This window comes from Corvus moneduloides, chromosome 4, assembly GCF_009650955.1.
Source record: "Corvus moneduloides isolate bCorMon1 chromosome 4, bCorMon1.pri, whole genome shotgun sequence".
Lineage (NCBI taxonomy): Eukaryota > Metazoa > Chordata > Aves > Passeriformes > Corvidae > Corvus > Corvus moneduloides.
In genome coordinates, this window is record NC_045479.1 from 9,394,336 (window position 1) to 9,422,080 (window position 27,745).

Below are 27,745 nucleotides of genomic sequence, written 5' to 3' on the forward strand. Positions count from 1 at the left end.
ACACTTTGGCTTTGTACAGCAGTGGAGCATGGTGAGGGTCCCTGGAAATGACAGCTGAAATCCACTCCTAAACTGAGCAATCCCTTCCAGCAGGACAATGCTCCAGAAGTGTTTGGCAGCATTTTACATGCCAGGAAAGCAGCCCCTTCCCAGAGGGGTGGGAGTTGCAGAAGGCAAGAAATAGCTCCCTTTCCTTTTCTATTTATGGTGACTCTTATTAATATTCTTGGAAGTGCAGAATTAGCTGAAGGCTTTACTGCAGAAACACTTCAGTTTGCCTCAGAGCAACCATTTGGACCTGAGGGCCAAGAAGTTCTTTGCAGGCAGGGTTCAAAGGGAAAGTGCTGTTGCCAGGCAAAGCTGATGTATTAGGAACACTGTTCTACCTGAATTCTCAGTTGTGGGTTTGTGTGTATAATAGGGTAGTGGTACTGTGTATGCTACACTGTCTGAAAGTGCTAGAATAACTACTTTTATCACAGATTATTAACAAATACAGACTAGCTAGGTGTATGGCTAGCTACAGCAAATGTCTGGCTAGCTAAGTTTGGTTGAATCGCAGTAATTTTGGATTTAAAAAGTACCAGTGTTATTAGGACCCCAGTGCTGTCCCCCTTGTTCTGGGCTTTTCATGCCCCCACTTTCTGGTAGAAGTCAGTTTATAACTTGTGCTGTGAGTCACAGTGTACTGAGCACCTAGCTGATGAATAGTTAGTAAAGACAGTAGTTCACCTAACCACCACATTTCCACTCTTATCCTCCCCAGCCCCCTCAAAAGCAGGGCTACCTGATCCATGCTGGGGGGAGGTTTGCTTTGTTTTCAGTTCACTTCATTCTAGGAATGTCGCTGTGATGGTTACATCAAGAGCCCAGTGACCTCAGGGACCTCTTCCCAGTAATGCCAAGCAGTGAAATGAAAATTGAGTCTTGACATGCATGAGGCACATTTCAGTTGCCCCTTGGGTTTTGACTGGAGGTGGAGTTAGACTGTCTCTTCCCAGAGCTGTCTGGTGGCAGGGCCAGGAGTGGAGGGATGGAGGGAACAGGAGCAGAGCAAGTCCTGCAAAGCAGGCAGGAAGAGTGGTGAAAGCTGAAGTGAATGCTTCAAAAAACACAACTTGAGGGAACAGAGCTACTGCAGTCAGAAGTGGACTTTGGAGTGGGGTGAGCAGCTAAATCATAGAAGATTGTCATGTCAACCTGTTCTGGAGGCTAAGCAGCTGATGATGCCATTGAATTTGCATGGTTCTTGTTTTCTTCTCTGAGAGCTGCACCATCTTGTTTGTAGAAAGTAAGCACAGAAACTCAGGTTGTTACCTGTGCTCTGACTGATGGTTCGGTTTATTTTAGAGATGCTGAAGATTTTGCATGTCCCTTTCTGGGATTGTGCTTTGAAATTCTCAAAAGAAAAATCTTCTGTTACTGCACCTGAGTTTGAAGATGCTGTTACCTAAATTCACAGCTTTGCCCTCTAAGGATACAGCTGTGGCAGCCCCTTTTAATTCTAATCTATGCTGTATTTGTGTGAGCCATTCTCTGAAGCAGTGTGGGGGGGTGTGCTCCAATCTCAGCACGCAGAACTTGCTCTGAATGCTTCATGTCTGACAGCATCAGTCAAAACAAGTATTTAAACGAGTAATTAAATTATTCTTCAAGTAAGAAGTATGGGAGGCAAGAACAAAGCATGGGCTTCGTTCTGGGTAACTTCATCAATTTGAAATACTTGCTTCAACAAGACTGCCCCAGCTGCCTGAGGAACAGGTTACTCACACCTGCATCAGACAGTGGAAGGTGTTGATGCAGACAAGTGCCACTGCTGCTCATCAACGGAGCAGAGGAAGGGGATAGTCAGGGACAGGTAAGAGGCCTGAATGGTTACTGGTGCTGTAAAATCACCACTGCTTGTGACAACTGGTCTAAAGCTGCTCCAGCCCTGTCATTCATGAACACACCTGCAGGGAAGGGCGTGTTCCCTAAAGGACAAGGCCCCTCCTCTCCTGGATGCTGGGGGGAGCAGGTCCTGCTGCAGGTAAAACACTCCACAACTCCTTCCTCAGCCTTCTGTATAAACAGGTACCATTTCTGATTTTATTTCATCATAACATACAGGTAATGCTCATGACACAACAAGATGAGAAACTCACATCTCTCTGAACCATTTCACCAGCTTGCCATACACCAAACATCCCAAGTATGCCACACACCAAATGCCATACGTTATATTCATATTGAACATGTACACATTTTTCCCTCTCACATCCTCCACTTCGCTTTCCAGACTTCTGCAAACCATTTCCAGTATTGTTCAGGGACAGGACTCTAGTTCAGGTATGAGCCAGGCTGGGCACCACTCTGTGCAGGACATGGGGTTAAGGCTTCCTCCTATGGGAACCTGCCCCCTGTAAGTACTGAGCCTACATCCAGAACACACTGGGAATCACGAGGAGCCACAAGACCAGATTTCAGTTCCTCAGAAGGCAATCAACCAAACCAACCCCAAACACACAGTCTGAAGGAGCACAAAAGAGGAAGAATCTGTTTCTGCCTCTAGAGATTGATACGTGTTAACTCCCATTAACTGCTTTTAATCAAAGCCATGGGCTTTTCCTGAAATGTGGTTGAGAGGAGCCCTGTTCAGCTGTTTACATAGGTAAATACACACACAGCTGAAAATAGTCGTGATGTAATCACTTCCACTGGAGATGTAAACAGTGACAAGTGGCAGCATGTTCCATGAACAGCCAACACCTGACACAGTGTCCAGGGTGATGTCAACCATCATCCAGCACAAAGAGCCTCTGGGCTCAGTGACTCCTGGTGCTTCCTCTCTCTGTGCCTTTTGCACTTTTTAGGATCAAGTTAATCAATGCTGTAGCTTTCAGTGCTATTTTCAACGGTCCACTGTAGGAAATTAAAGTCACATCCTAGCCACAAAACAAAACAATGACAAAAACTTTCTCCACTTTTCAGTATAGTAAAACCTGAGATTTGAGTCACAAACTAGCTAAACTTACAGTAAAAAAACCCCAAATATAACCCAAGCTGCTGACTTTAATTAGGGCTTCAGTTTGCTGCTGACAATTTTTTTTTTAAAGCTGTTGTCCAGGGTTAATTATTTGTTACTACAATTTTCAGCTGCCTGCACTGAAATGGGACAAAACAATATAGTTTCCCCTCAACACACGTGTTCTGAGGGGTGCTGGGGAAGGCCCTGGGAGCAGGAAGGATGCAGCTTTACACAGTGGCTCTGGTACTCCCCCTTGCTGACCATAAACCTCTCATGGCAACATGCACATGTAGCCCAAGGTCAGCAGCAGCCAAGGTGGGAGGAGAAGCACCTGCTTGCTGTCAAAAACATGAGAAGGGCTGTGCCTCATCTCCTGGGAAACCAGGGATGTGACACCTCCTCGAGCTGGAGGTGTCTGCCCTGGGGTGCCGAGGGTGAGGACACGCTACAGCCCTGAGCGTCTGCAGTTCCACACTAGAACTGCTCAGTTAAGGACAAAAGCCCACCCCAACTCATTTTTACCTTAAAAAAACCCCAACACATTTGAATTGGTTTTGAGAAGTTGAATTGTAAATGGGCAAGAAAAGCCTGTTGTGGCCACTTGTACCAGCCGCTTCTCTTGCATGTAGCCCTACCTATCAACCACTCCATTATAGCTCAGAAGCCAAGGCAGCTACCTGTCTCCCAGAAGCCAGCCTAATATCAAACATACAAATACTGTATCAAAAGACTGGGGGAAACAGTCCTAAGTATGGTTCATTCATCTTCTTTTAAGAACTGCTGCTGAGCCAGCTGAAACACTTGTGCGTAGACAGCTTTAAAAAAAAAAATAATCAAACGTGGCCAGTCATTACTTGTTCACATTGAACTGACTACCAGCATGTGGCAGCCATAAAGCCCTAGTTTATTCTGTGTATCTTTGAGGTACTGGTTTGTTTTTTTTTCTCTGAAGCAGCTCTCTAGCGAATCACCTAAAGCCTATCCATTAGAACAATACTTACACCAGTATTTACATTTGTCTGAACGGTGTGTTCAGACCAGCCTTGCTGTAACCGGTCCCTATGGCCTTTGGAATCGCTCCCAGTCTCCTTTTCTTACAGGAAAAAGGTCTCCCTCCAGAGGTTGGCTCAGTGTCAGGGCTAAGGTGCACTGGTGAAGACGTGGGGAGTGGGAAGGGGAGAACAAAACTAGTTCTGACAGGTAGGAGTGTGGTTCAGCGGAACCAGAGAACGGGTCTGACACCAAGAGAGCTTCCTTGTTAAAAGCCACTGAAAGGACGTGCAATCCATTGCATAGAATTGCTTCCTCTGACAGGGAAAGGTCTGTGAAATGTTCTGCCCTTCTCCCGGGGAGGGGAGCAGAAAAGCCCAGCAGCACACTCGGGTCTCCTCGGGCAGAGGCCATTGTCCCTTCTCTGCAGTACCAACCTTTCCCCGGCTCACACCGAAGCCTCCGTTTCTTCCCTCCCCCCACCTTTTTACCCAAAGTTTCAGATTTACAGGGACCTCTCACACGCTGGGGGAGCGGCCTGGAAGGGGAAGCGACTCTGGCAGAGTCACATGAGCCGCTGCCCCTCAGGACACTTCAATGATTTCCATGCTGCCTGAAAAACTTGACTGACTGCCTACTTTGCCCAGTTCCTCTCTGGATCTGTTATCCGCCAGGATGCTCTCCCCGAACTCCATCTGGCAGCTCCTGCGCTTGAACTGCTTCTCGAAGGAGCTCTCCTCGTGCCAGCTGCGCCGGGAGTCGCCGCGGTCGGCCTGGCGGGGCCGCCTGCGCACGGCGCCGGGCTGCTCGCAGCCCAAGGGCAGCTGGCTGCAGCTGTAGGCGGGGAAGGCGGCGCCGCCCCCGAACACCGCCGAGGCCGAGTAGAAATGCGAGGACTCGGCGGCGAAATACCAGCTGTTGGTGAGGGACGAGGGCTGCGGGGCCAGAATGTCCGAGTGCCAGCCCTTGAGGCCCAGCCCCGCGGCGGACTTGGCCAGCTGCTGCTGGCTGGTGGAGAGCCCGAACACGAAGTTGGTTCTGTAGGTGTCCTCCACGCTGCCGCTGCGGTGCAGGGGGTACAGGAGCGGCCGAGGCGCGGCCGTGCTGCCGCCCGCCCGGCCCGCGTGTGGCCGTGAGGCCGGGCTGTCCAGCGGCCACGGGCCCGGCGCCTCCTGGGGCGGGGCCGCCTCCTCCTTGTCAGGGCTGCTCTCCGGGCTCTGCTCCGACACCTCCTGCACGGGGGAGAACTGGCACAGCTTGCTGCCGCCCTCCAGCGCGGCCGCGTGTTTGTAGTACTCCAGCGTGTCTTCGGAGGATGCGAAGCCCTGCACCGATGCAGTCACGCAGCTGCTGCTCGCGGAGTAGGACACGGATTTGATATCCAAGGAAAAGGAGCGCTTCAGCCGGTTGCTGTCTTCCACCTTGTCCAGGGAGACGTGCAGCCCGTTTATGCCCTGTACCAGCGGGCCGTCCTCCAGCGGGGCCGCGTGCCCGCGGGGCGCAGGGCCACCGTCCGTGGGCTTGGGCTCCAGCAGCTCCGAGGCAGCGGCGAGGCAGAGCTGGCTCGTGGAGAGGCTGCTCGGCCCCGCTTCCAGCACCTGCACGTGCTCGCTGCTCTTCTCCAACTGCAGGAGTTTCAGCTTGCTGATGTGGCCAGGCTGGCCGCTCTGGTTCTTGATCTTCTTCTCAAAGTCCAAAAGCTGGCCCAGAAAGTTGAAGTTGGGAGAAATGGTTGGCCTCTTTTCTTTCACAAACCTGGTAAGAGGGGACAAACAAACCAAGAATTATTTCAAGAACCTGCTGCTCAGGTATAAGATATCCCTAAAGTGAGTGTTGTGAATGTCTACAGCCTATTCTTAACTTGGGCTACGGTTCAATCAAGCCTAAGTAACTTGAGGATGGAGTTTAAAAAAGGTAGTTTAAAGCAAAATAATGCTGCACGCTCTCAATTGTCTCTCTAGCTTAAAGGTGGCTAAAAAGTGGGGGGGGGGGGGGGGGGGGGGGGGGGAGGAAACATTTTAACTCTTCATGATGTCCACAAGTGATTCAAGTGAATAGTTTTCCTTATTTACTTCACCAGTGGGATCTTTGCTACCTTGCTTTCTAACCAGAGTCAAGAACCCTGGGAGCTTTGCGTGAACAGCACTTGAGCTTTAGCAAAGAGACCACTTCCCATGGGATACAGAGTGGACACCTTCACCACCATTCCACTGACATCACATGTTCCTGTCACCTCTCTCATGTCACCACTGCACTGCCTACCCTGTTTGTTGTTGTCAGGCAAGACAGAGAGCCCTGCTGCATTCTGACCTTGTCCAGCAAGTGCCAGTGATTTCTACCCCACACTGTTATTGACCACTGATGTGATGACCAAAAGCAGAAAGGTGCAAATGCAGCATTACAACAAAAACACTCTCTCAAGCCCTGCAGGTGTTCAGCAGTAAAGGGCAACGGGATTGCCGAACCCCTGCAAGAGCTCACCTATTTTGGGGTGCTGTAGGAAGCAGCCTGGCCTGGCACAGGTGTGCCAATCCACTCATGCACTGAAAGTGCAATGGTACTGAAAATGTTTTGCTGAACCAGGATTCTAAATGTATGAAAGACTTGTATCACGTGATTTCTACTATTTATTTCAAAGTTAAATATAAAGACATATTTCCTACCTCACTGATTTGCAACATGGATAAATAAGTACTTTGCTTTTAACAGGCTGCAAAACAGAGTTGCCCAAATCCCTCCTCCTCCAGTTTTGTTTTTTTTTGGTTTTTTTTCTAAAAAACATTCCTGGAACTATGATTAACCATATGACAAAAGAATTAACAAGGGAAGAAACCTTGATGAGCTAAATCTAGTACAAACACACATATAATGTGTCACTGGGAAAATTAAATACTATTAAAAATAAAACCTGTCTGGGGAAGTGTACAGATGATGAGTGTGCAGGCATTAAAAGCAGTGTGAGAAAAATGGAAAGGTGTACCTGTGTATGTGTGTTCATGCTAGCACATGAAAAATGTTGAAACTTGCATTTTTTATTACTATTTTTTTGAATTTGCCAAAGAACAAACAATACTAAGAGTAGTCAAGCTGACATTATGACCTGGAATATCAGGTTACACGAGCTGATAGTGGAAACTTCCACCATGAAGTGTAACACTGGCAAAGGGAGAAATCTAGTGAGTCTCCCCAGGAGAAATTCTGTAGTTTGCCCTCTTAGCATTTGATGTGAAGGTTTTTAGCAATTTGCTCCCAGGAATTATTAGTCTTTGTTCATTTTTTTCCAGTCAAAGTTAGTTGTACTTGGGTTAGTTATTTAAAGCAAGGTCCTCCTTGCCTTGTTTTCTGGTAGTGTCCCCAACACTCTGTTCTCTCCCCTTTCTCCTCATCTCCACTTTCTCCTCTCTCTCCAAAATACTGGGCAGTTCCAAATTTAAAACTAGAATTTTTAAAAATGAAAAGAGTAGGGAAAGCATGCTGGATCCCCTGACAAATTGTAAAGCTTTGCAAGCTTTTTCATCTCAAAATACACACTACTTTTTCCAATTGGAAAACATGTATAATGTTTCATTCTTATGTTTATTTCTGTTAAATAGTCCATTATACAAAAGTTTTTCAAAGTTTATTTCTTCGACTTTCACTTCAAGTAACAGTATCACCTTTTTATTTTTGTAATAGTGTCAGACAAACATTTTATCTAATGACTTCCACTAATTCAAAGAAGAGTATTTTTCTTTTAAGCTTGGCCAACAAGAGATCCCAAACCAATGAGTGAAATGTTCTGCAGACGATTCTTACTGAGCCATGTCAAAGGAAATATAACAAAATATAGTCTAAATTGCACAGCAGTTGCTCAGCATCTACAGTGCAAAGAGAAAAACACTTAGTGTTTTCTGTTCATGCTTTTGGTTAAGATACAAACTAGAATTTAATGCGGAGATTTCATGGAGGAATTTAGAAGCTCCCTGAAGAAGTTCCCTGAAGTGTGTGCATTTTAGAAATGTTTAGTTCTCTACAGCTCTGCCCTCAGCCACTATGGCCTGAGACCAGGCAGGTTTTTTCACTGAGCTCAGACCGTGCACAGTATCTGTCCACATCCACTGTAATTCATGCCTGTTATCTGTGCCTGGATAACTGAGCTTCTTAACCAAACCTGTTTCATGTTGAAATTACTGCACACCACCAAGCTGCCAGCAGGCTCTAGTAGGGAAACGTGGGAAGTGTCTAAGCACTAAGCAGGAGAGAGCTGCAGCTCAGGCACCTCTTACATGCAGTTTTTTCACTGCACACATAACGACATTCAACAGCTTAAAACAAAAGTTTCTGGGGAAATCACGCTCCATGTGGCAATATCCAGTGTTCATCTCTCTGTCCTCATCCCTGTTTTAGGGATGGTTGTAGCAAACACACAGGTGATTCCAAAGGGGCTCCTCTCCCCCTGCTCCAGGGCAATTACTCAGGTTGGTTCTGCATAACTCCTTACAGTGATGCACCAGGGAGCCCATCAAAAAGAAAATCATCGTTTTCTGTGCAACACAACAAAGCAGTTGGTTAAATTAAATACAGAAGTCATAGTAAATGGCAACCAAGCCACCTGGAGGGTAGGAAAGTATTCACAGTCCAAGTGGAGAAAAAATGGGATCTGTAAACGAGGAAAGGGAAGGAGGTCTCCACAAATATTACCAAATGCCACAGAGACATGATATTCAAAATGCTTTCTCCCAGGCTTTGGTTGAATTCAATAGCAACAAAGAAGCTTTTTCCATTCCTGGGCATTTCACTTGCAGGCAGTTCTTTGTGAGCACTACCAAACACCAAACTGCAGGAGACAGATCCAGTCCAGCATTTGTCCTAAGTTACCCTCAGTTGTCTCTTCAACCCTGACCATTCTGCTCTCCCTGTGGCTCACAAGATGCTGTTACGCGTGTGCCGTAGCTCTGTGTTTGTCTGTACACACAGCTGTGGTTCAGGAATGGTGCTCCCACCAAAACACTCCCAAACCATGCACTGCTCCTCTGCAGCAGGATGGAGAGGGGAATTGGAGGCTCAAAAGGCAAAGATCATGGGTTGAGATAAGAGCAATTTAGCGGAAACAGCAATGAGATAAGAAAATGGACAGTAACAGCACAACAGTGGTGACAGAGGGTACCAGAAAGAGGTGAATGATGCACACCATGTGGAAACCCCACAGTACCTGACCCTGCCCCAGAAGGGACTCTTCCCCTGCTCCCAGCAGTGACAGAAGGCACAGAATAACCTCCAGGTCCTGGCCATGCCCCTCCTGGCTACTGCAAAAATTAACCCTGTCCTGGCCAGAACCAGGACAAGACACATACATTGAATAGGCACTTTACATTCCATGTACTTGCCTGCTTGGATCAAAGACCATTTTGCAGTGGGCAGTTAATATTAGCTGTGTGATATCTATTCAATACCATTAATTTATTTCTGGAGGAAACATATGCTTAAAGCAGAAGTGTGGCCAGTGAACCACCAGATAAAATGTCTGCTTCTACCCTTGGTCATAGAACCTTTCATCATCCACCCTAAAAGCAGGCCAACAAGCACAAGAGTTAGTAGGAAGGGAAGATTTGTCCCTACCTGTAAGCTTCATCCAAGGACATATCCATTCTTTTCATGATGTATGCAATGGCAATTGTAGCAGAGCGAGATATCCCAGCTAAACAGTGCACCAACACATGGCCATTGGATGCTTTTGCTTTTTCTGCATGGCAACGAAATTAGCAAGTGTCAAACTCAGCAGCATCATACCAGGATGAAAAGTTTGCAAAGAAAGCAGTGTTCCTGAAAATTATTCAAAGCTTCCAAGTGAACTGCTAATTGCAAATCTTATGGAAGCTTGAAACAAAACTTAACTTATTTTCTCTAGCACTGTGTAGTAGCATTGAGTATAGAAAAAGCATGACTACACACACAGGAAACATCCTGCAGTCACACCATACCTCATTTTAATGTGCACATAAACAGCCCTATTTAGATGTCTGGGAAAGATGATTGTTTCTAATTTTATATACAAGTAAAAAGCAAGCATTCACGATGGAACAATTTGGCCCGTTCAGATCTGGCTAGTTCACGTCTCAAAGGTAAAGACAGAAGGTGTATGTCCAAATTTCTAATCCACCCTCTGCAGACATATATCAGGCATCTACCAGGCTGCCTGAAAGCTCTGAAGTGTCTTTGTTCTGTAATGCTGCAACGTGCAGTGGAAGAATCTCCCCACATTTTGCTCCTGTGCTTATGAAATGATGCTGACCATGTCCACAGATCCTGAGGGTATTTTCACACCACCCAGAAAGCACTCGGGGCTTCCCCAGCCAAAACAGCACAGCAGACACACAGAGCAACCCACAAACTGTTTGAGAGAGAATTAAAATTTTCTACTCACCTATAAAATCGACTGATTTATCCAACCAAGGCAAAATTTTCTCACAAAAGCTGTCATTCACAGGCACTCTGAGGAAATGGGATTCTGGAATAAAATCAGGCTTTGGACAAGTATTGCTGGCATTCAGGACATAGCCAATGTCGTTCTGCTGCATCAGCTCCTAGGAAAGAGAGGAAGATTAAGCCTCAAGAAGTCAAATGGTACCTTTGGCACATTACAAAGCTAAAAATCAAACTGAAATTTGTGTTGGAATTGCTCTAGCTGTGTAAGGGACATTCTTCTAAGAAAAAGACAACTCCTCAGCTTTCGATTCTTTTAACAACTTCCAGTGAGACATCCAGTATGTCCAAATAACATATGGACTGCAAATCCCATAAAAACAAAGTTAACAAAGAACAGAAGTAATGGTAGAATACCTTCTGCTACTCTGAAGCATCACTTCCAAGAGAATGAACTTTTTGCTACTTTGGTTTAAATTCTCAGCATGCAAGCTGACAACAAACACTTCCCACATGCAGTTTGCTGACCTGAATATGTGTTTTCCAGATCACATATCTAGGACTGAAATTGCCCCATCACAGATATTGGTGGGAAATAGGAAATGAAATGGATGCCTCCTGCAGTCACCTCTCAAGTCCAGGAGTTTCTTGTTTCTAAGGGAATGTGCAAAACTCTCAAAACCTCAATGAAAGAGATGAAGATCTTGAATTAAACCATCTCTACACAGCACTGGCATTTTACAGGAGTCCTGCTCTGTGATTTACAATTTCAGCTTTCAGTCTCTAGGCCGCTTGTCTCTCAGAGAAATGTCACAGGAACAAGCAAAGACACTCTATATATTTAAGAGTCAACTGGGATTTTAAGTAAGTCAGTTTTCACGACTGAAATAAAAGAGAGGCTCCTCTTTTCTGCATCTCGCCATACTTACAGTATCTAGAGTTATGCAAAGTAGTTTGTGATGCAGTGGGCACCTTAGTGCAAAAACATGTGGAAGAAGTACTGGAAAAGTAGAGGTGGGTCTATCACAAACCATCCAGTCTCCTCCAAGGAAGCATCTTGACACAGAAAAGCAGTTCAGCATGTTAGAGTAATGCTTATCAAACTGCCATGGTTCAGAGAGAATCTGGCAGTAAGTGACATGCAGTACTAGGCTTGGACACTACTCAAACTGAACATAAACATTGGGGGACTTTTGGCCAGATTTCTATGGAAACTCTTCTCTCAAAATAAACGTTAAAAAAAAGCGCCCCCCAAAATCTGATTTTAGTCCTTTTGCTTTCATAGCAGATATATAATAAAGTTTGTCAATCCATAGGAGTAGCAGCATGAACGAATTCTTACACTGCAGATTTCAACTGGCGATCTACCAGTAGGAAAATACAGTCACAAAGCCAAATGGTTGATTCTTCCCCATATTTTTTCTGCAAGCACAGAGATCTTTTGGTGAGGAGAAACAGGGATATACTTATTTAGCAGAAGAGCCAGGATTCTATCTTGTTCAGTCAGAGCAGTCTAAATAATGTGATGTTCAGCACAGGTACCCCACACGCGTGGCACGGTGTGTGTAGAAGGGATGAACACGCACACGGATATCCGTGCATAAATTAAATGCTGAGTGAGAACAAAGGGCTGCAGGGGAGAAGGGAATCTACATCAGTCACTTGCAGAGGAAGGTGCACAAAGTCCAGCCAACAGTGGTTGTAAACAGGGAATTAGCATGAATTTCTGCTAGTGAGCTGATTTTTGTTGCCTGGAGCAAAGTGAGCAGTGCTCCAACCCTTCATCCAAAGTCTCTCACATCTGCGCATTCAGAGGCTGGAGGTGTGTGCACCTTAGACTAATGGACGTGCATTATGTCATGAACACACCCATCCGAGGGGAACAGGAGATGGACAGTTCCTTGCAAAGCAAATCAGCAGAAATAATATTTGCAGCAATGGTCAAAATAAAAAAAAAGAAAGAAAGGGAAAGGGTTGTATGTGTCAAGGTAAGTTCTCAGCCTTAGTACTTCTTGCCCTGCTAATTTCCTGGGTCACACTCCCAGTATAGCTCAGCTTCTCATCAACAAATTCCAGTATGTCCCTGTTTACTCCTCTCCCTTCCTTCACATCCTCCAGCTGAAGCACCAAGCTCCCTCCAGCCCTGCATGCCTTCCACAGCTGCTGCTCTCGCACCTTCCTTGCCTCAATTTCACATTCACTCACTGACATGCTTAAAAGCAGGAGTGCTGTAAGGAAATACAGGAATATTGGGAATTATCCAGAGGGGAGAGGTACTGGGAACGGGATTCCTGGCACAGGGGACTAACTGGACTCCTGGTATCTTACATGTGCCAGGGAGACCCCTGATCCCCAACATCCCCGCCTCACTGTCCTGGACTGCACAGCTTTTCCCTTCCAGGATCCCAAAGTTCTTCAGCAGCTCCTGGGAAACAATTACTGGCTTTAGGTCACTGAGCTGAAATACTGACCCCAAACCAGGTCACTCCTTGTTGTCTCTGCTTGAAGGTGAGTGAGGAGCAACTGGAATATCCGAGACAAAAGCACACGCCGGGTCCTGAATTCCCAGGTAGAAAGAGGGAGGTGGTGGAGGTCTCACTGACAAATGGACTGCCATGGTCAGGTTTGTTAAGAGCATAGCTAAGGGGGGTGATGAATTTGGGAGAATAGAAAATCTTATTATTTCTTTTAAAACATAAACACTGATGGGCTGCACAGTCCAACCATCACCACTGCACAGTTATGCCAGGTTTTTGATGTGGGATTGATTATTCAAATGGAACAAGAAGGCTGCAGACGCCAAGTCCGAAATCTACAAGCCAAAAAAACCACCCCAAAATATTAGTGCTGGTCTTTCAGACTGAGGCTAAAGAAAGAAGTTCTGCTTCCTTCTGTTCTGAAGAATCAATCATTCCCACTGTGACATGCTCCAGTGTAATAACCATAACAGTGCCTTCATTGTGAGGCACCCAAGAGGAAGAAGTGAATTACGATCGAGGAAGATCCAGAAATCCTAATACTAACAATTCTGTGAATAGAAGGTAAATGCTCTTTTGTAAGCTTATTTACACTTTATGACTTGTTTAATCTGAAAATTAATAGCACCCTAAAATGTTATTTTGTTCCAGGAAATAAAATCCAGGTCTGGAAGAAAGAGAATAGTTATGCAAGTGGGAAGGCAGAAAGTTTTACATTTGAAATGCTGGTACAAACCATGAGGTGTAAGTAGGAGGCTCATTCAGGCCCATAAACACACTACAGATTGCTTTCTGTCACACTAATTTCAGAAAGGACATTGTCACTCCTGTGTAGGTTAGAGTGCAGCTTTCCTCTCTTTCACAAAATGCAACAAAGATCTTCTGTAAAACTAAATACTGTCTTGCAATGTCACTAACCTATCACAGGAAAATAACCACAGTGTACCACACTGAGACCCAAAACAAGCAGACTTTTCTCTTAGAACTCTTAGGAGGTTTTTAGCATTTCAACACTGCAAAAAAGATGAATGTTTTCCAAATTAAGCATGTAGAAAGAAATCTGCAAAAAATATTACAATTCTCCTAAGACTTTCCTGAATGAATCATTAATTTTGCTGAAGGACACAAACCAAGCATTTGTGGCTGCATATCTTTCCTAAATAAAGCATTATCAGCAGAGGTATTAATGGTAAATAACATTAGTATTCTGAAAAGGTCATGAATACAGATTATTCTGCAACAAAAGAAGCATTTCCCCTACTCAGGCACTCAGAGGTAAGCTTATAAAGATTCTGAAAAGATAAGCTCATCTTGATAAAACCTGATGAAAATTCACATCTTTAATTCATCAGGTTGAACAGTAGCGCTGCTTAGGAGTTTCTTGCAGATATCTTTGAGATGATTTAATTTTAGAGAAATTGGTACGTCTAGTGAATGGAAGGAATCAGGAGAGCTCACAGCTTTTGAAGGCAAAAATAAGGTCAGTGTATACAACTGCATCTTAATAGTCAGGGGAATCTTACTAGAATTTTTCAGCTTTTTTTTTTTTTTTTTTTAAAATCTGGATTTGAGTAGAAAACAGCTAGTTTAATCTTAGCAGAAAGCTGACTTCTTGTCCCAAGTAGCCCCAGCAGGGCCATTAAACCAGAGCATGCAAAGGTAACCACTTACCAGCTCCTGGACTATCCTAACAGAGACAGCACTTTGCTACTTGTCCCTTTTTTTTTGTTTCTGGCCCTCTGCTTTCGAATGTTCTTTACTTCACAGATTTCTTGCGATGTGTTTCCGGGCAATCAGTGTGGTAAGTCATCCTCTTTGCTCTCCCCAATGCCCCTGAGCAGGATCCAGGCTTCCCAGCAACCAAGCATGTTGCAGGAAGAGCAGCAGAGATCCATTATTCGTGTTTCTGATGTGCCAGCATGTGGCTGCCACTAACTTTTAGTTAAATCCAGAAACTGATTAAACTCAGGAAACTGGGACTTGCTGGTATTGGTGAAAACATCAAGTGCATTCTAAGAGGTAGAAGTTGTAATTTGCTCCCACAGCTTCTTAGTATTTTCCAGTATTAAAGATGGAAGCCATTTAGCATTTTCCAGAGGCAAACATGGAAACTGAAGATGTAGGTAAGAGGTAGATAAGCCACTGGCACTCAGGTCTAGTTTGTGCAGCCAACAAGTGATGTGCCCAAGTAAGAGGAAAAGGTACAAAAAATTGGTAGATCTGAAATCAAAAGATTTGTATTTGTCCTAAAAATGGATAAGAAATTTAAGAGGTGACCAATGGAAGAACTTCCGAAAGACTGTCAGGTGACACCAGGTGGTAAGAACTTCCTGAACACCTGAACAGGTGGTGTGCTGTCATTTGTGTGCTTCTCCATACAGCATGGGAAACACAGTAACCCTCAATTTTCAGTCCCAAGATCATGTGAAGAAGTACAAATCTGAGCAACTCCTGGGGCTCTTGCACTAATTCTAAAGTATCTGCAGCTGCAAACTGAAGTGACACCAACACTGCAGACACACTGAAAGCAAACAGCATAGAAACATCTAATACCTTATTAACTGAAAGAATTATTTTTTTTTTTTAATTACTTTGTTTCTGCTGTCTTTTGTCTGGGGACCATAAATGACTTTTGTGGTAGGAAGAGTGATAAGCTGCTTTGACATCCATCATAAGTGAATCCCGTTTGAATGGCTCACTTGCTACCTTGGCAGTAAAGACGAGGAAGATGTAAAGGACAAAGTAGATGCAATGACTGCTGACTATCCTCCATTTCTGTGCTGTTTGCTAAAGCACAATCACCTTCTATATGATTGCTCGTGTGTCAAAAATCCCCTTAAAATAATTGTGAAAAATCTAAAAATAGCCCATTAATGGCCAGACTGGGATAGAGTAAAAGTAGAAGAAAGCAGTGAAAATTAAAATGGTCAACGTACATAAATTTTATCAATTTACAGGACTCCTTATTATAGCTCCTGGCTTAAGCTTTGTACATGGATTAAAAAAAACATACACATAAGCCTTGCACACAATTAGGGCAATATTCTAGGGTGAAGCACTCTTTCCCTCTCCCCCATCCATGTATTTAATGCCATCTTATGAAGGCTGTTGGGGATTCAACTAACGAATAGGACTGTCAGAGAACAAGGGAGGCAAGAGGGCACACACAGCAAAAGGAATAAAAATTCCCTTTGAAGGGACCCAAGATGCAGGTTGGAAGCAGTGTGAGCTGGCTCCTTGTGGGGGAAAACATCTGTGGATATATATAGGAATAGAGACCTATGGCAATTTGAGACAAGCTCTCTTAGACATCTAATAGTCCAGCATCTTACAAGTGCTGTATTTGATAATTTTGCTGACTATTTTAAGTATATAAAAAAAATTTTGGGCTGTTCTTTAGGAACAGAAATTACTAAATGCACATGTACTTAAAAAGAATAAAAGTTTATTAATGCAGTGCTACTGTAAAAGCTCATTTTAAAGAACCCCACTGATTGTCCAGGTCTGAACATTTCAGTAGGTGCACAAAGATTTGTTTGCAGTAATCCCTTATTATACAATTCATGGTGTTTAAATGCTATTTTTTCCTAGCACTTGAAGGAAATACTAAAATCACACAATCTTCCTTTGTCCTACTGTAACCATGAATATAATTGTGTCAACCTCCAAGACCTGCCAAAACAAACCAGTCAGAGCTGTGACAGGAAAGCACTTGACCTGCTCTCATGGCAGATGTGACAGTTTGCTGTTGGTTGATCGGTTCCTGAGGAATGAACCATATCAGCTGCCCCAAGATGAAGGAGAAAGAAGCCCAAGTTTTGTATTTAATGACCCATAGATTAATTATGTGGTGTGTGGATCACTGGTTCTCCCACAGCTTTCCATGGCTTGTGCAGGCAGCTTTTACCTGCATCCACTTCTGCTGTTTCACAGCTGTAACAATGCACCATGATGGAAGCTTGGAGGAAGATCCCTGGAAATCAGCTACTCATTCCAGTGACCCACATGGCACCCAGAATGCTCACCTTGTTGAGGACATCTCGCTGACACCCAAGGTAGAGATGAGGCAGGATTCTAGTTGGGCCAGTGTTGGAAACAGGTAGGCAGGGTTGAGAAATGCAAGTAGGGATGAGTGTGGATTTTCCTTCACAGAGACCAGGGAAAGAGCTGGAGAACTCAGCAAATCCACCTGTGAGAGGAAGAGCAGGTATTTAATCTACAAATGTGGTGGTGCCTGTGCCAGTTGTGGGAGAGCAGCACTTAGCATGGGGGTGGCACTGAGGGGCAGCAGGAAGGCCTTATCAGAGAAGCTGTACGTGTGCCTCTTCCTGAGGTCAGCTTTGTAGCTCTCCAGACAAAATGGGAAAAACAGTAATCCTTGATTTTTCACTCCCTAGAATATGAGAAGAAATACAAATCTGTCTGTGGAACCATCCATCAGCAGCCAAGGCCTGGCTACATATTCCCACTCTGCCTGGAACATTTATTTTTCTCCCTCCACTTCTCAGAAGTTTTTGATGCTTCTTCCCACTTTTAATATGTGGAAATGATTCTTCAGAAAAACAGGCACAGCACCCACCCTGCCAAGAGCAGGCACACCTTGTAGTCTCCACCCCAGCAAGATGCTTTCTAGACACTTCCTTCTCCCGTATCAGGTTTATACTGAGAGCTCATTAAGAAAAAGTCATGTTTACTCAATTTGATAAAAGCATTAACATGTGTTTAGTAATGCTTGTTTTTAAAATCCTATATTGCTAATTAAAATCCTACAGTACTCACTAAAATCCTACAGTACTCATTAAAATCCTACAGTACTATTTTGAGCGCTGCTCCACAATTAATATATTTCATCCAGAACCCTGGAAGAAGTTTAATCTTTCAAAACCACACCAAGCCAAGGCTTCTCCATCTCAAGGGGGGGAGGTGAAGCAGAGGGAAGACTTGCAAAGCACAGTGAAAATCCCCAGCTCTTTCCTCCCAGATGAGCAGAGTTTCAATGGAAGGAAGAGTAATTATAACCTGTTCAGAACGAAGCACCTTTTTATCATCAAGGAATTGAAGCAGTGACATGCTGAATCTGCCAAATGCTATGTTCACTATGATTACAGTTTGAAGATGTGAATTAAAATTACTCAGGAATAAGCTAATGTACTGTTTTGCCAGGGCTTGCATTACCATTGCCTGAATTACGCCTATTCTTCAGATTTTAAAATCTGTATCATTTAGTAAATGTAGAAACACCAAGGCAATAATGTGTAACAACCCATTTTATCTAATAAAAAAAGCCAGCAAGCAGATTCTAGAGCAAACATTTTATGAACAGGAATTCCTGCTCAGTCTCCTAAATAAATAAATAAATAAATAGTCTATTTTGTTAGACAAGCTAAGGCACTGCCCACCAGGAGCACAGGTCCTGCTTGTTCTGTAGAATGAGAGGAAGAGTTTGCAAAACAATTCTCTCACATACTTGCTAAATTTTCTTCTGTATGGCCTAATGTTTTCCTTCCTGTTATAGGAAGCATTCCTTGAACTTATAGGTAGTATATACACCTGAGATTGAATTTAAGCAGTTATTTGAGAGGGTGGTGAAGAAGAGGAAATCAAATATTGGCTTTGGTTTCATCTGCTTATTCTTTATTTATTGGGAGCATTGTTGGCTACTTTCTGGATCCTCTCAACATGGCTGGAAATAAAAAGTCCTTACAAAGAAGCTGCACAAGCAAGGATTTTACATCTGTGCTTTCTTTGCAAAGACTACATGGGAAAAGTTCTGCAAAAAAGGTTTCTTCCCAACAACCTACGGATTGGTCTCATTTCTGTGTGAAACCTGTGGCAAGAAATTAGGCAAGAAGCTAATGTGCCAAACACTTGAGATTTTGGGAGATGGAACCCATGCTCTGTCCTCATAAGGAGCAATCTTTTATTTTAGTTTTATGCCAGGACTCCATCAAGACCAATTGAAATGATTCAAGATTAGATGCTTCAACACTTCCTCTAGGGCATTCATCCTTTCAAAGTCCTGTTTCTTCTTTTCTGCTCATGCTTTCCTAGTAACATGTTGGTTCAGTACCTTTACAACATGAATTACACTCACAAAACTATCAAATCTCTAGAGTCTAACATTATATTGCCTGCCTTTACATGTGCACCAAGTGAACCCTCCTTTCCTTTGAGTGTATCTTAACCTGGTGTTAGTATCTGTACTGAACTGATTTGAGAAAGCACGAAATCAGTGATTTGTTTCAAGTATTGAGCTGTCTTCCCTGCCATCCTCTGTGACCAGGTTTTCAAAAGGTTAGTAGCTTTTCAATGAATCTGGCTTTGATTTATGGCACTTCCCAATATGAAAAACCCATTCCAGGTCAGTTTGTTGGAAAAATTGCTTTAAAAACCCACAAGCCAGCAAACCCCATACCAACAAAACACACTCACATATGCGTTCTGCTTAAGTATCAATTTCTTTAACTGTCCGGGGTCTGGAACAACAGCATCCACATGTATGATGACTGAGCTGTCATGGCAATATGAGACTCATTTCTGTTCAAAAGAACTGTACTCATCACTATTTGCTTGCACTAACTTACAAAATATACCTATTTTTAAAATATATAGGGAAATGTCTTTTTAAAAGCCCTCAGCATCTAAAGATGTGTAGAGAAAAGGGATTTATTTCAAATGTCTCTGTTTTCTAACACAGATGATGGCTCCCCAGAGTCCCCAAAGCTGAACTCTATGACCAGTCTACATGAGGAGCCTCTTAGGAGAAAAGTGTTTTAAGCACTCAGACCACCTGTACACTTCTGTTGTAAATGAGCAGTTTTCAAAAAATAAACTTTAAACACTTGGAGAATTAAATTAGTCTACAGGTAAGAATGCAGAACAGAAAATTGAGCCTGAAAAGAAAAATGGGACAGGTTTTGTTTCAAATTCTATAATTGGGAGATGACCTTTGCAATAAGGCAATCTTTTTTCTTTAAATCTTGTTACCGACCTCAGTTGGAACAGGGCCATTGGCAGCACTGTGCAGTTTGTTTTAATTAGAGAAAATACACTTTTCTTCTGGAGTTAGTTTCTAAATAACACCCTTTCTCCCAGCACTACTCCAGCTCATGTGAATTATAAATCAATTGCAAGAGCATGTTGAAACTGTGGAGGGGGTTGGGGTGGGGGGGGGGGGGGTGGAGGGAAAGAAAAAATCTACAGATCATTAACAGAGCTACTGGGTTAATAGAGTTTCACTGAATTCTTTGATAAATGTCACTGGGCCTTGGAAATAGAGGACTGACAAATAACTCCAAAATATTCTCTCCTCAATAGCTCTGAACCACAGAGGTTTTCTGTATGCTCGGTGGTAAGCTGAGCTAAAACAGCTCTCTTGACATTCAGCAGGATGTCTCTACAAAACCATGTCAAGGTGCCAAAAGCTGTCAGTGGTTTTGCAGCCCTTGTGTGTGGCAGACAACCCAACACCTCCCAGTCCTTATAGCAAAGTGTTTTTTGCTTACAAGCCTCCACATCCATTAGCAGAGATCTGGCAAGATCCAGTAAAGTACTTGATTGCCCTGTTGCTATGGTTCTGCAAAGTGGTGACTACAGACTTCTCTTTGATCAAGGCTTCCCTAACTACAGCTGGGACCATAAAGGTAGGATCTCTAAGGGAATCTTGGTATCAGAAGTGTCAGCTCCCTTCTCAGCCAACTCAGGAAACAAAACAGGGCCAAACTCAGAAGGGATGAAAAAAGTTCCAGCAAAATTCTGCAGTAAAAGTTATTCCTCCTTACAGATTCACTGCACAAGTCCTTATATAAATAGAACTCCCAATTAACTTTGCTAGAAACGGGAAGAGGCAGGGGAAGAATATGGGATCAGATGGCAACAAATGATCGAGAAATATTGTTGATTTGGGAAGAGCTTCCTTTCACTGAGGGAATGGAATCCATCCAGATCCTTATGATTACATAGTTTAACTACCACCAAACAAAAATCATAAATTAATCCAGAGGAATGACTCCTGAGAAGCACAGGCACTTACAGCAGCTCATTTCTCTGTGTTCTGTGGAAACAGAGCAGGAGCATTCTAGTGCTGCCAGCTGCCCCGCTGCAATCAGGGACAGAGCTCTGCAAACCACTCTGCAGGTTTGCAAATGAAAGATCAGCTAAGCTTAAAGGTCTTGATTTGAACACTTAGTACAAAGTACTGTGAAGTGTAGGTCATATTTGATTGTTTTTATCCAATATTTAATAAAACCTTTCCAGTTAAATGACACCATAACAGGATAGGTGGATGTTTCTTATGTTCATTCCATGTTACACTGGTTTCTCTTCTTCCCCCTGGTCTTTGTATTTCCTTCAATGGGATGTCAAACCATTCAGAGATGTGACCAAAAGTCAAGACAAGTTTGCAGGGAACATACTAATTACTGATTTGGCCCAGGGAAGAGCAAAAAGGTTAAATAGAAACACCAATTACTAAAAAATCGGTTTTCAAAATGTGAGCATCACTCTTTATTAACATCACACAGCACAGATGCTCCCTCATACATCCATCCTGTGTCTCAACTTACACATATTTCTAACACGAAGGGGAAAAAAAATATCAATCAGGAGGCAATCCTAATATATCTTTATAGTTGCTCCTAACATAAGTGTTGAAACAGCCAATTCTGTAATTCCTTTTCATCCTCAAGTGCCTGCAGAGGTGTGCACCAGAATTTTTATCCTTAATCCTCTAGAGAGAGCTGCTCTTGCTAATCAGGCACGTGCATACTGACAAAGCACATAAACAAACAGAGATCTGACTGTGCTGCAGAGATAAGGTGGGTTGAGTGTGAAACTGAAGAGCAACAGCTGAGGTGCAACTCTGAGTCTCCTCACAGCTCTGCAGGGGAAGGGAAAGATGAAAATAAGGAACCTTATCGTTAGGTGTGACTTGTTTTTTCTGTACAATTGTCCAGGTATGGAGACAACTCCTACAAAAGTGAGAGCTCCATGCATACAGAAATCCTAACAGTTAGAAACAAGCTTAAAGACAATGCATTTGTGCCGTGAGGATTTGGTACTATTTCTTTGTAAATGCAGCCATGAAACCTAACTTGGAACGAAAGAAAGGTGAGAAAATAGGTGTTCACATCACTTCACATGTTTGCAGTGAGCCTGGTCAGCTACAGCTTGATGGAGAACCCCAGCAATTGCTTCTGAGCCCCAGAGCCTGGCAGCGTGGCCAAGGCAGAGGAGAGAGGAGATCCAGCTGGAGGCGGTGACCAGGATCAAAGTCTCTGGCACCTTCTCCAACTAATGGAGACCAATTCCAAAGACCAGAGGAGCAACTTTCCACTTTCAGACTACATAAACATATTTTTCATCCAAGTAATTGAGGGGCTGCAGAACCAAAGAATCCCACCTGCCACCAGTGCCCATCTCACAGGAGATCCTTGGGAGCTATTCCAGCCTGAGCTCCCTGAGCTGCTTGGTCACACCAGCAAATCCACTCCCAGCTCAGCTTTTCAGGGAGAGACACTAATTTGAGGCTCTGCACTGTACCAGTGCTCATTTCATACAGCTCACAAGAACTTCCATTATTTTTTCATTTAATTACTCCTTTTGTGAAGCCTTATTGAAGCTGACCAACAAGCTTTTGAAACAGCTTTTGTGGGTGACAGCAGAGACACAGACAACATGGCAACTCCTAAGAGCTTGGCTTCCCTTAAACTCCAGGCTAAGAAAAGCCTAGGAAGTGTTTAATACAACATCCCTGCAGCTCCAGCTGGCCCTGCAGTGCCATGTGCCTCACCCAGGAGGCACAGAAAGATCCTGTCTGGTGCTCCTGATGGAGATGTGAGAGACACTGGATGTGTCCTTTTTTCACATGGAGTCTGCTGGAAAAGACCACAGACAAGGCACGCTGGTAACACAGCAAACTTTGGCACTTTTCTTAAGTGCCATTGAAATCAGATACTGCTCCTTTCCCCCTGCTTTGGATTCTGACTGTTCTGAAAAAGCCAAAGGGAGAAATTGGTTTTCTTCAATGAATTCTTGAAAACAGACTAGAAGCTACTTCCTTCCTTTTCCCACAAGGCCTAATTGTCTGCCAGTACATCAGTGTTAATTCAGCATCAAACACCATTATTTTAAAGCAGGGAGTGGAAAAGGTCTGAGACCCAAGTGATGAGTCAGAAAACCAAAGACTACATGCATGTACTAGGACAGCATTGCAAGAGGGAGACTTTGAAGCTTGTGGATTTAACAGACAATTCCACCTTTATTAAATCCAGAATTTGCTTCTTCATTAAGGGCACTAATTATTCATCATTTTATATAACCCCAGACTAATAAATATTATATTGCTATCCCTTTTTTAAAAGGAATATTATTATCCTCCTTTTTTTTTCCTTTTTCATTTAATTTTCCCTTTTAAAGGAAATAAAGAATAAAAAATGCAGGAAAATTTGCAACTACCTCTAAAACACAATATTTAGGCCCTATGATTCTAAGTAAGCCTCACCAAACTCCTGTATTCACATCAAAGGTATGCAGTGGAGTAACTCATGTTTAGCTTTTGGGGTTTTTATTCCTCTCCTAAATAGCAATTTAGAATTTGTTACTGTAAATACTGGTTAGTGCCAGGCCAGTAAGGTAACATTACCTAAAAGTAGGCTAAAAAAAATAAATCAAACAGCACTATAGCAAAGACAAAATATACAAACCCTGAAGTTTTACGTTTGCTTTGCCTCAGAGGCTCTTCGTGCTCTTTCCCAGTAACATTCCCGTGGAACATTAACGTGTTTATCTAAAGGCTGCAGTATAGATTTTTTCCCTTGCTGTAAGGAAGGAAAGCTGTAAACTTTCTGACTCACAAGTTTTACGAATCTGCAATGTTTCCACTCTGTTTAAACGAGCTGCAGACCTCCACAGGCCATTACAATTCCCGCATTCCAGCTCCGCTCCGCAGGGACCTGTGCCATTTTCCATTACATAAGCTCAGGCTGGAGAGCCCCATCGGGAGGGCTCCCATCCCGTTCCTGTCACCCCCTCCTCAGCCACAGGGAGTCCTTCCACAGGATCCAAGGTTTCACAGTTTGGGAAAGCCAGGGGTGTTTTTATTCCAGTGGCGTTCGGAAAGTGGCCCCGTTATTCCAGGTGTTTTACAAGCACAGTAGCAGGGGAAGTTCTTTGCCCTGGAGAGTTTCTGCCTTTGGTAAGACAAGGTTAATAGGCAGGTTAAGCAAACAAGGAAGGGGAGAAGTGTGAGAATGGGGTCAAGCTTCCCATCCCACCCAAGTGCCATATTCCAAGTCACACAACAAGTACAAAGAGCGGAGTGGACACCCACACTCACCCTTTCTGCCTTTAAGGAAAGAAAAAAAAACCAAAAAACCTTCACCATAATTTCAGTCAATTAAGTTTCACAAGCATCCAGAAGTATCCAAAACAAAAGCAAACTTAACAAGTTATTCTTGGGTTTGGGAAATGTTACGCGAGCTCTACTCCAGTCAAACCTTGCTCTGTCTCAGAAGACAGCAAGTGGATACACATATGAAAGTAATAAACCCTACTCCCATTCTTCCAAGTGCTTAAAACAATTATGGCACTAAATGAACACTAAAAATTGCATTTTGAGTACAGAGGGTGGGAGGATATTCACAGAGGCCTGGCTGTAGCCAAGGGTACTAGCTTTTCTAAGCTCTCTTAAAAATTGATGGAGAGGGAGACTTTTCAAGAGGGTGATTCAGAGCTAAGCTCCTCTCTCTCTCTCATGTCCTCCCCACCAACACTGGCTGTACTCCATGGGTTATGGGACCACTTGGGGAATACTGCATTCCCTCAGCAAGATTTTTACCTCTCTCAATAGAGGCTTCCTTCTAATGGAATCAACCAGTTGGAATATCAGGAAAGCTGGCATCACTGTGCAACAATCTCTCCTCCTACAAACACTGGCAGGATATTTAACAGCTCATTCTCACTATACTGCTTTCAATTCACAGATAACCTGATTATTTTAATTGATGACCACCATTTTAAGGTGTGCTGGGGTACTCTGCAAAGACTTATATATAGGAAACACTCAGAACTTCAGTCAGCCACAACTGAAAGTTATGAAGCTCCAAATCCAAATGTGAAAAGGTGTCAGGATGTTTCCCAGGACTTTATCAGACCTTGTGCCTTTTTTCAGTCCACACTGAACCCCATGGCACCCCCTTACTTGACATATGGGACTGCAGAAACTGGGAATAAAGCCCTGTCTCACAGCCCTGGTCCCTTCAGCACATGGAAATGATCAGCTCTACCTACAAGAGAATATTCTTCAGATTTCCTGCTCCCCTGCCACAAGGAATGTTTCTTCTGCAGATAAAGCAGGGAGAAAGCACTGGGCTTTTCTTATCCAGATTTTCTTTAGGCAAGTAAGACAACACAATGGTAAATGTACCCTACAGATACTTCAGTATTTTTATACTAAAGGTTTCTTTAAATGGGCTTCCAATTTCAAATATTTCTAAAACGAATGGCAGGATAAAGAAGACTGAAGCAAAGTTCCTGACTTGCTTCCTTCTCCTTGGATCCTCCATGCAAGTCTTGTTTGGTACAGACACTTTGTTAGGCAAGGGACAGGTTAGGGAGAAACAAGGAATTGGGAAGTTTCATCAAAACCATACCTTTTGCCACACTCCCTGGGTAAACACTCACTGCTTTGTTTCCAGGACCTTTGTCCAATCTCACCAAACTCATTCTGTTTGCTGTTTCTTTACATAGCCATTCTGCCTAGGATGTCATTCACTGTCCACTGCATATGACCCTGACATTTGTCACTGAATAGAAAAGCAGTAATTTATTTATTTCTCCTTACTACTCCTTTGTGCTCTGCAGGAGTTTACCAGAGAGCTCTTGTGAAGGGAGAATCTGCTACATCACATTACTACTGATATTTTTCATAGGCAGAAGGGTAGCAAGAGATTAGAAGGCAATTCCCCACCAACCACTGTTTTGAGTATGCCTCATATAGTGTTTCAGTGTTAAGCTATCACAATTTTTAATGACAGTTTGTATATACAGAAAAGTTTTGTTTTGCTTTTTTTCTGTTTTTTTCAGAAAGCCTTCTTTTTAGATTGAGTGTTTTGTACAAAACATACTTAAAAATCAACACAATATAAAAAGCTGTGCTTCACCTTCTTCACAGGAAACATCTGAAACAAACACATAATGAAGACATCTGTGCTTGCAAGAGTAGAACTAAGCCAGATTAAAAGCAGGAAAGAACAAGTATTTAAGAAAAGCAGAATATGAATGCTCCCATTCACATAGTGGAATAGAATTTAATCAAGACTCTTGATGTTTACTGCCTTAATAATGATCATTCAAGCAAAAATCACTGGTCTCTCCTGTCTCTGCAGAGCAAGCAGGAAAATCATAACACTATTAACTAGGAAAAGGACTCCATGCAAGTAAATCCAATTCTCAACATACGAGAAGGAATCAAGTGACATCCCTGTGTTCAAATCTTGCTTAACTCAGAGGAGTAGATGCCATGATGGGAATGGAATTAAGTCCTTGGTGTCCACATTTCAGTATTTTGTGCACTGTTAAAAATTAAGAACCAAACGGAATATTTAAATTCCTAAAAACATTCCTCACCAGATTATAAATATTTTTATGGTTATATCAAGATCTTAAACTAATTGGTAGGGGCTCCTTTGAGGTCTTTACAATAGTTACTTCAATGAAAAACAACCTCCAGGGCAGAGCATATCTTTATGCACAACCTAAATAAAAAACCACCTCACCCAGTGCTCAGTCATGGGGGGTTTCAAGAAGAAGAGAGGCAGGAATTTCAGATATTCATTAATTGCTCCTTATTCTGTCCCAACAAAAAATATTTTCCTACCCCAAAATGTTTATTTAAGGTCACTATTTTAAATAAACCAGATTTAGTGGCATAGGGAAAACTCAAGTCCAAAGGTTTTTCTTTTTACACAGTGCACTGACCCCTGCCCTCCTTATGGGCCATAAACATTTATGAGAGTTCGTCATCAGCTTGCTGAGACAACATATTTTATCTAGTTTCCTACAGCCACATATCAATAAACTCCAAGGAGCTTTCTGTAAGACTGAATCTACCCAATTCTCCTTCACTCCACATCCCAAAAGGTTTCTCGTATGGGCATTGAGTGGCTGGATTTTTAACAGATGTAAAAAATAAGCACATGAAATAAGTGCTTGAGTGTAACAGATCAGTAGTAAATAATTTCCCTGTATTTCCCTTTTGTTCTTATTATCCTCTACCACTGGTTTTGAAGCCATCAGTTGTTTCTGCATTCATAAATATCCCCATCCTAGCTATGTAAAAAAATATAAGAGGAAATTCTCAAACCTGATCTTTGCTGAGAGAAATCCATTTGACACTCTAAGATAAAAGTCCTGCTTTTTATAAGGAGGCTTTTGACCCATTAGATTCCCAAACTAACCCTTAGCAGCTGTGTGTGGCGAAGTTCACCTCAGCTCATGTGCACTACTATCTTGCTTGTGCTTTAGGTAACATTTTTGTCTTGAACAGACAACTACCACAAATGAAAACAAAACAAACCCATTTCTCACAGTATCATTATATACATGCAACTGGTGATTGCCCAGATGATGCACTGGGGAGCTGGGAACGCTCCCTTCCTGGTCCTGTCCGTTCCTATGAGAGCCACAGGCAAGTCTGAGAGTGGAGACTCTCCGAGCACTTCTTTCAGAGAGTCCAGCAGATGAGACAGAGGATCAAAGCCATGTCTCACACAAGTGAGGAACAGCATAAGGAAGGGAAGCTCATGATACTTTCCTGTGCTTGGCCCCTCCCCAACACCTCCCTGCCATGACATCTAATTCTCAGTTGGAA

General features: G+C 43.2%; 1 protein-coding gene across 3 annotated transcripts in view; it reads right to left on the reverse strand.

The window, feature by feature from the left end:
• Nucleotides 1-2,053: 2,053 nt before the first annotated feature.
• The window catches only part of DUSP16 (dual specificity phosphatase 16), a 64,030-nt gene continuing 38,338 nt past the window's right edge, over nt 2,054-27,745 (reverse strand). For 2 of the 3 annotated variants that reach the window (XM_032107879.1, XM_032107876.1), the window contains exons 5-8: nt 16,902-17,065; nt 10,401-10,560; nt 9,596-9,719; nt 2,060-5,752 (exon numbers count right to left, since the gene is read on the reverse strand). In XM_032107879.1, coding sequence (XP_031963770.1) covers nt 4,582-5,752; nt 9,596-9,719; nt 10,401-10,560; nt 16,902-17,065 — 1,619 coding nt within the window. In that variant the 3' untranslated portion in view covers nt 2,060-4,581. Of the gene's footprint in view, nt 5,753-9,595; nt 9,720-10,400; nt 10,561-16,901; nt 17,066-27,745 lie in introns of all 3 variants that reach the window. The other variant, XM_032107878.1, reaches the window with a different exon arrangement.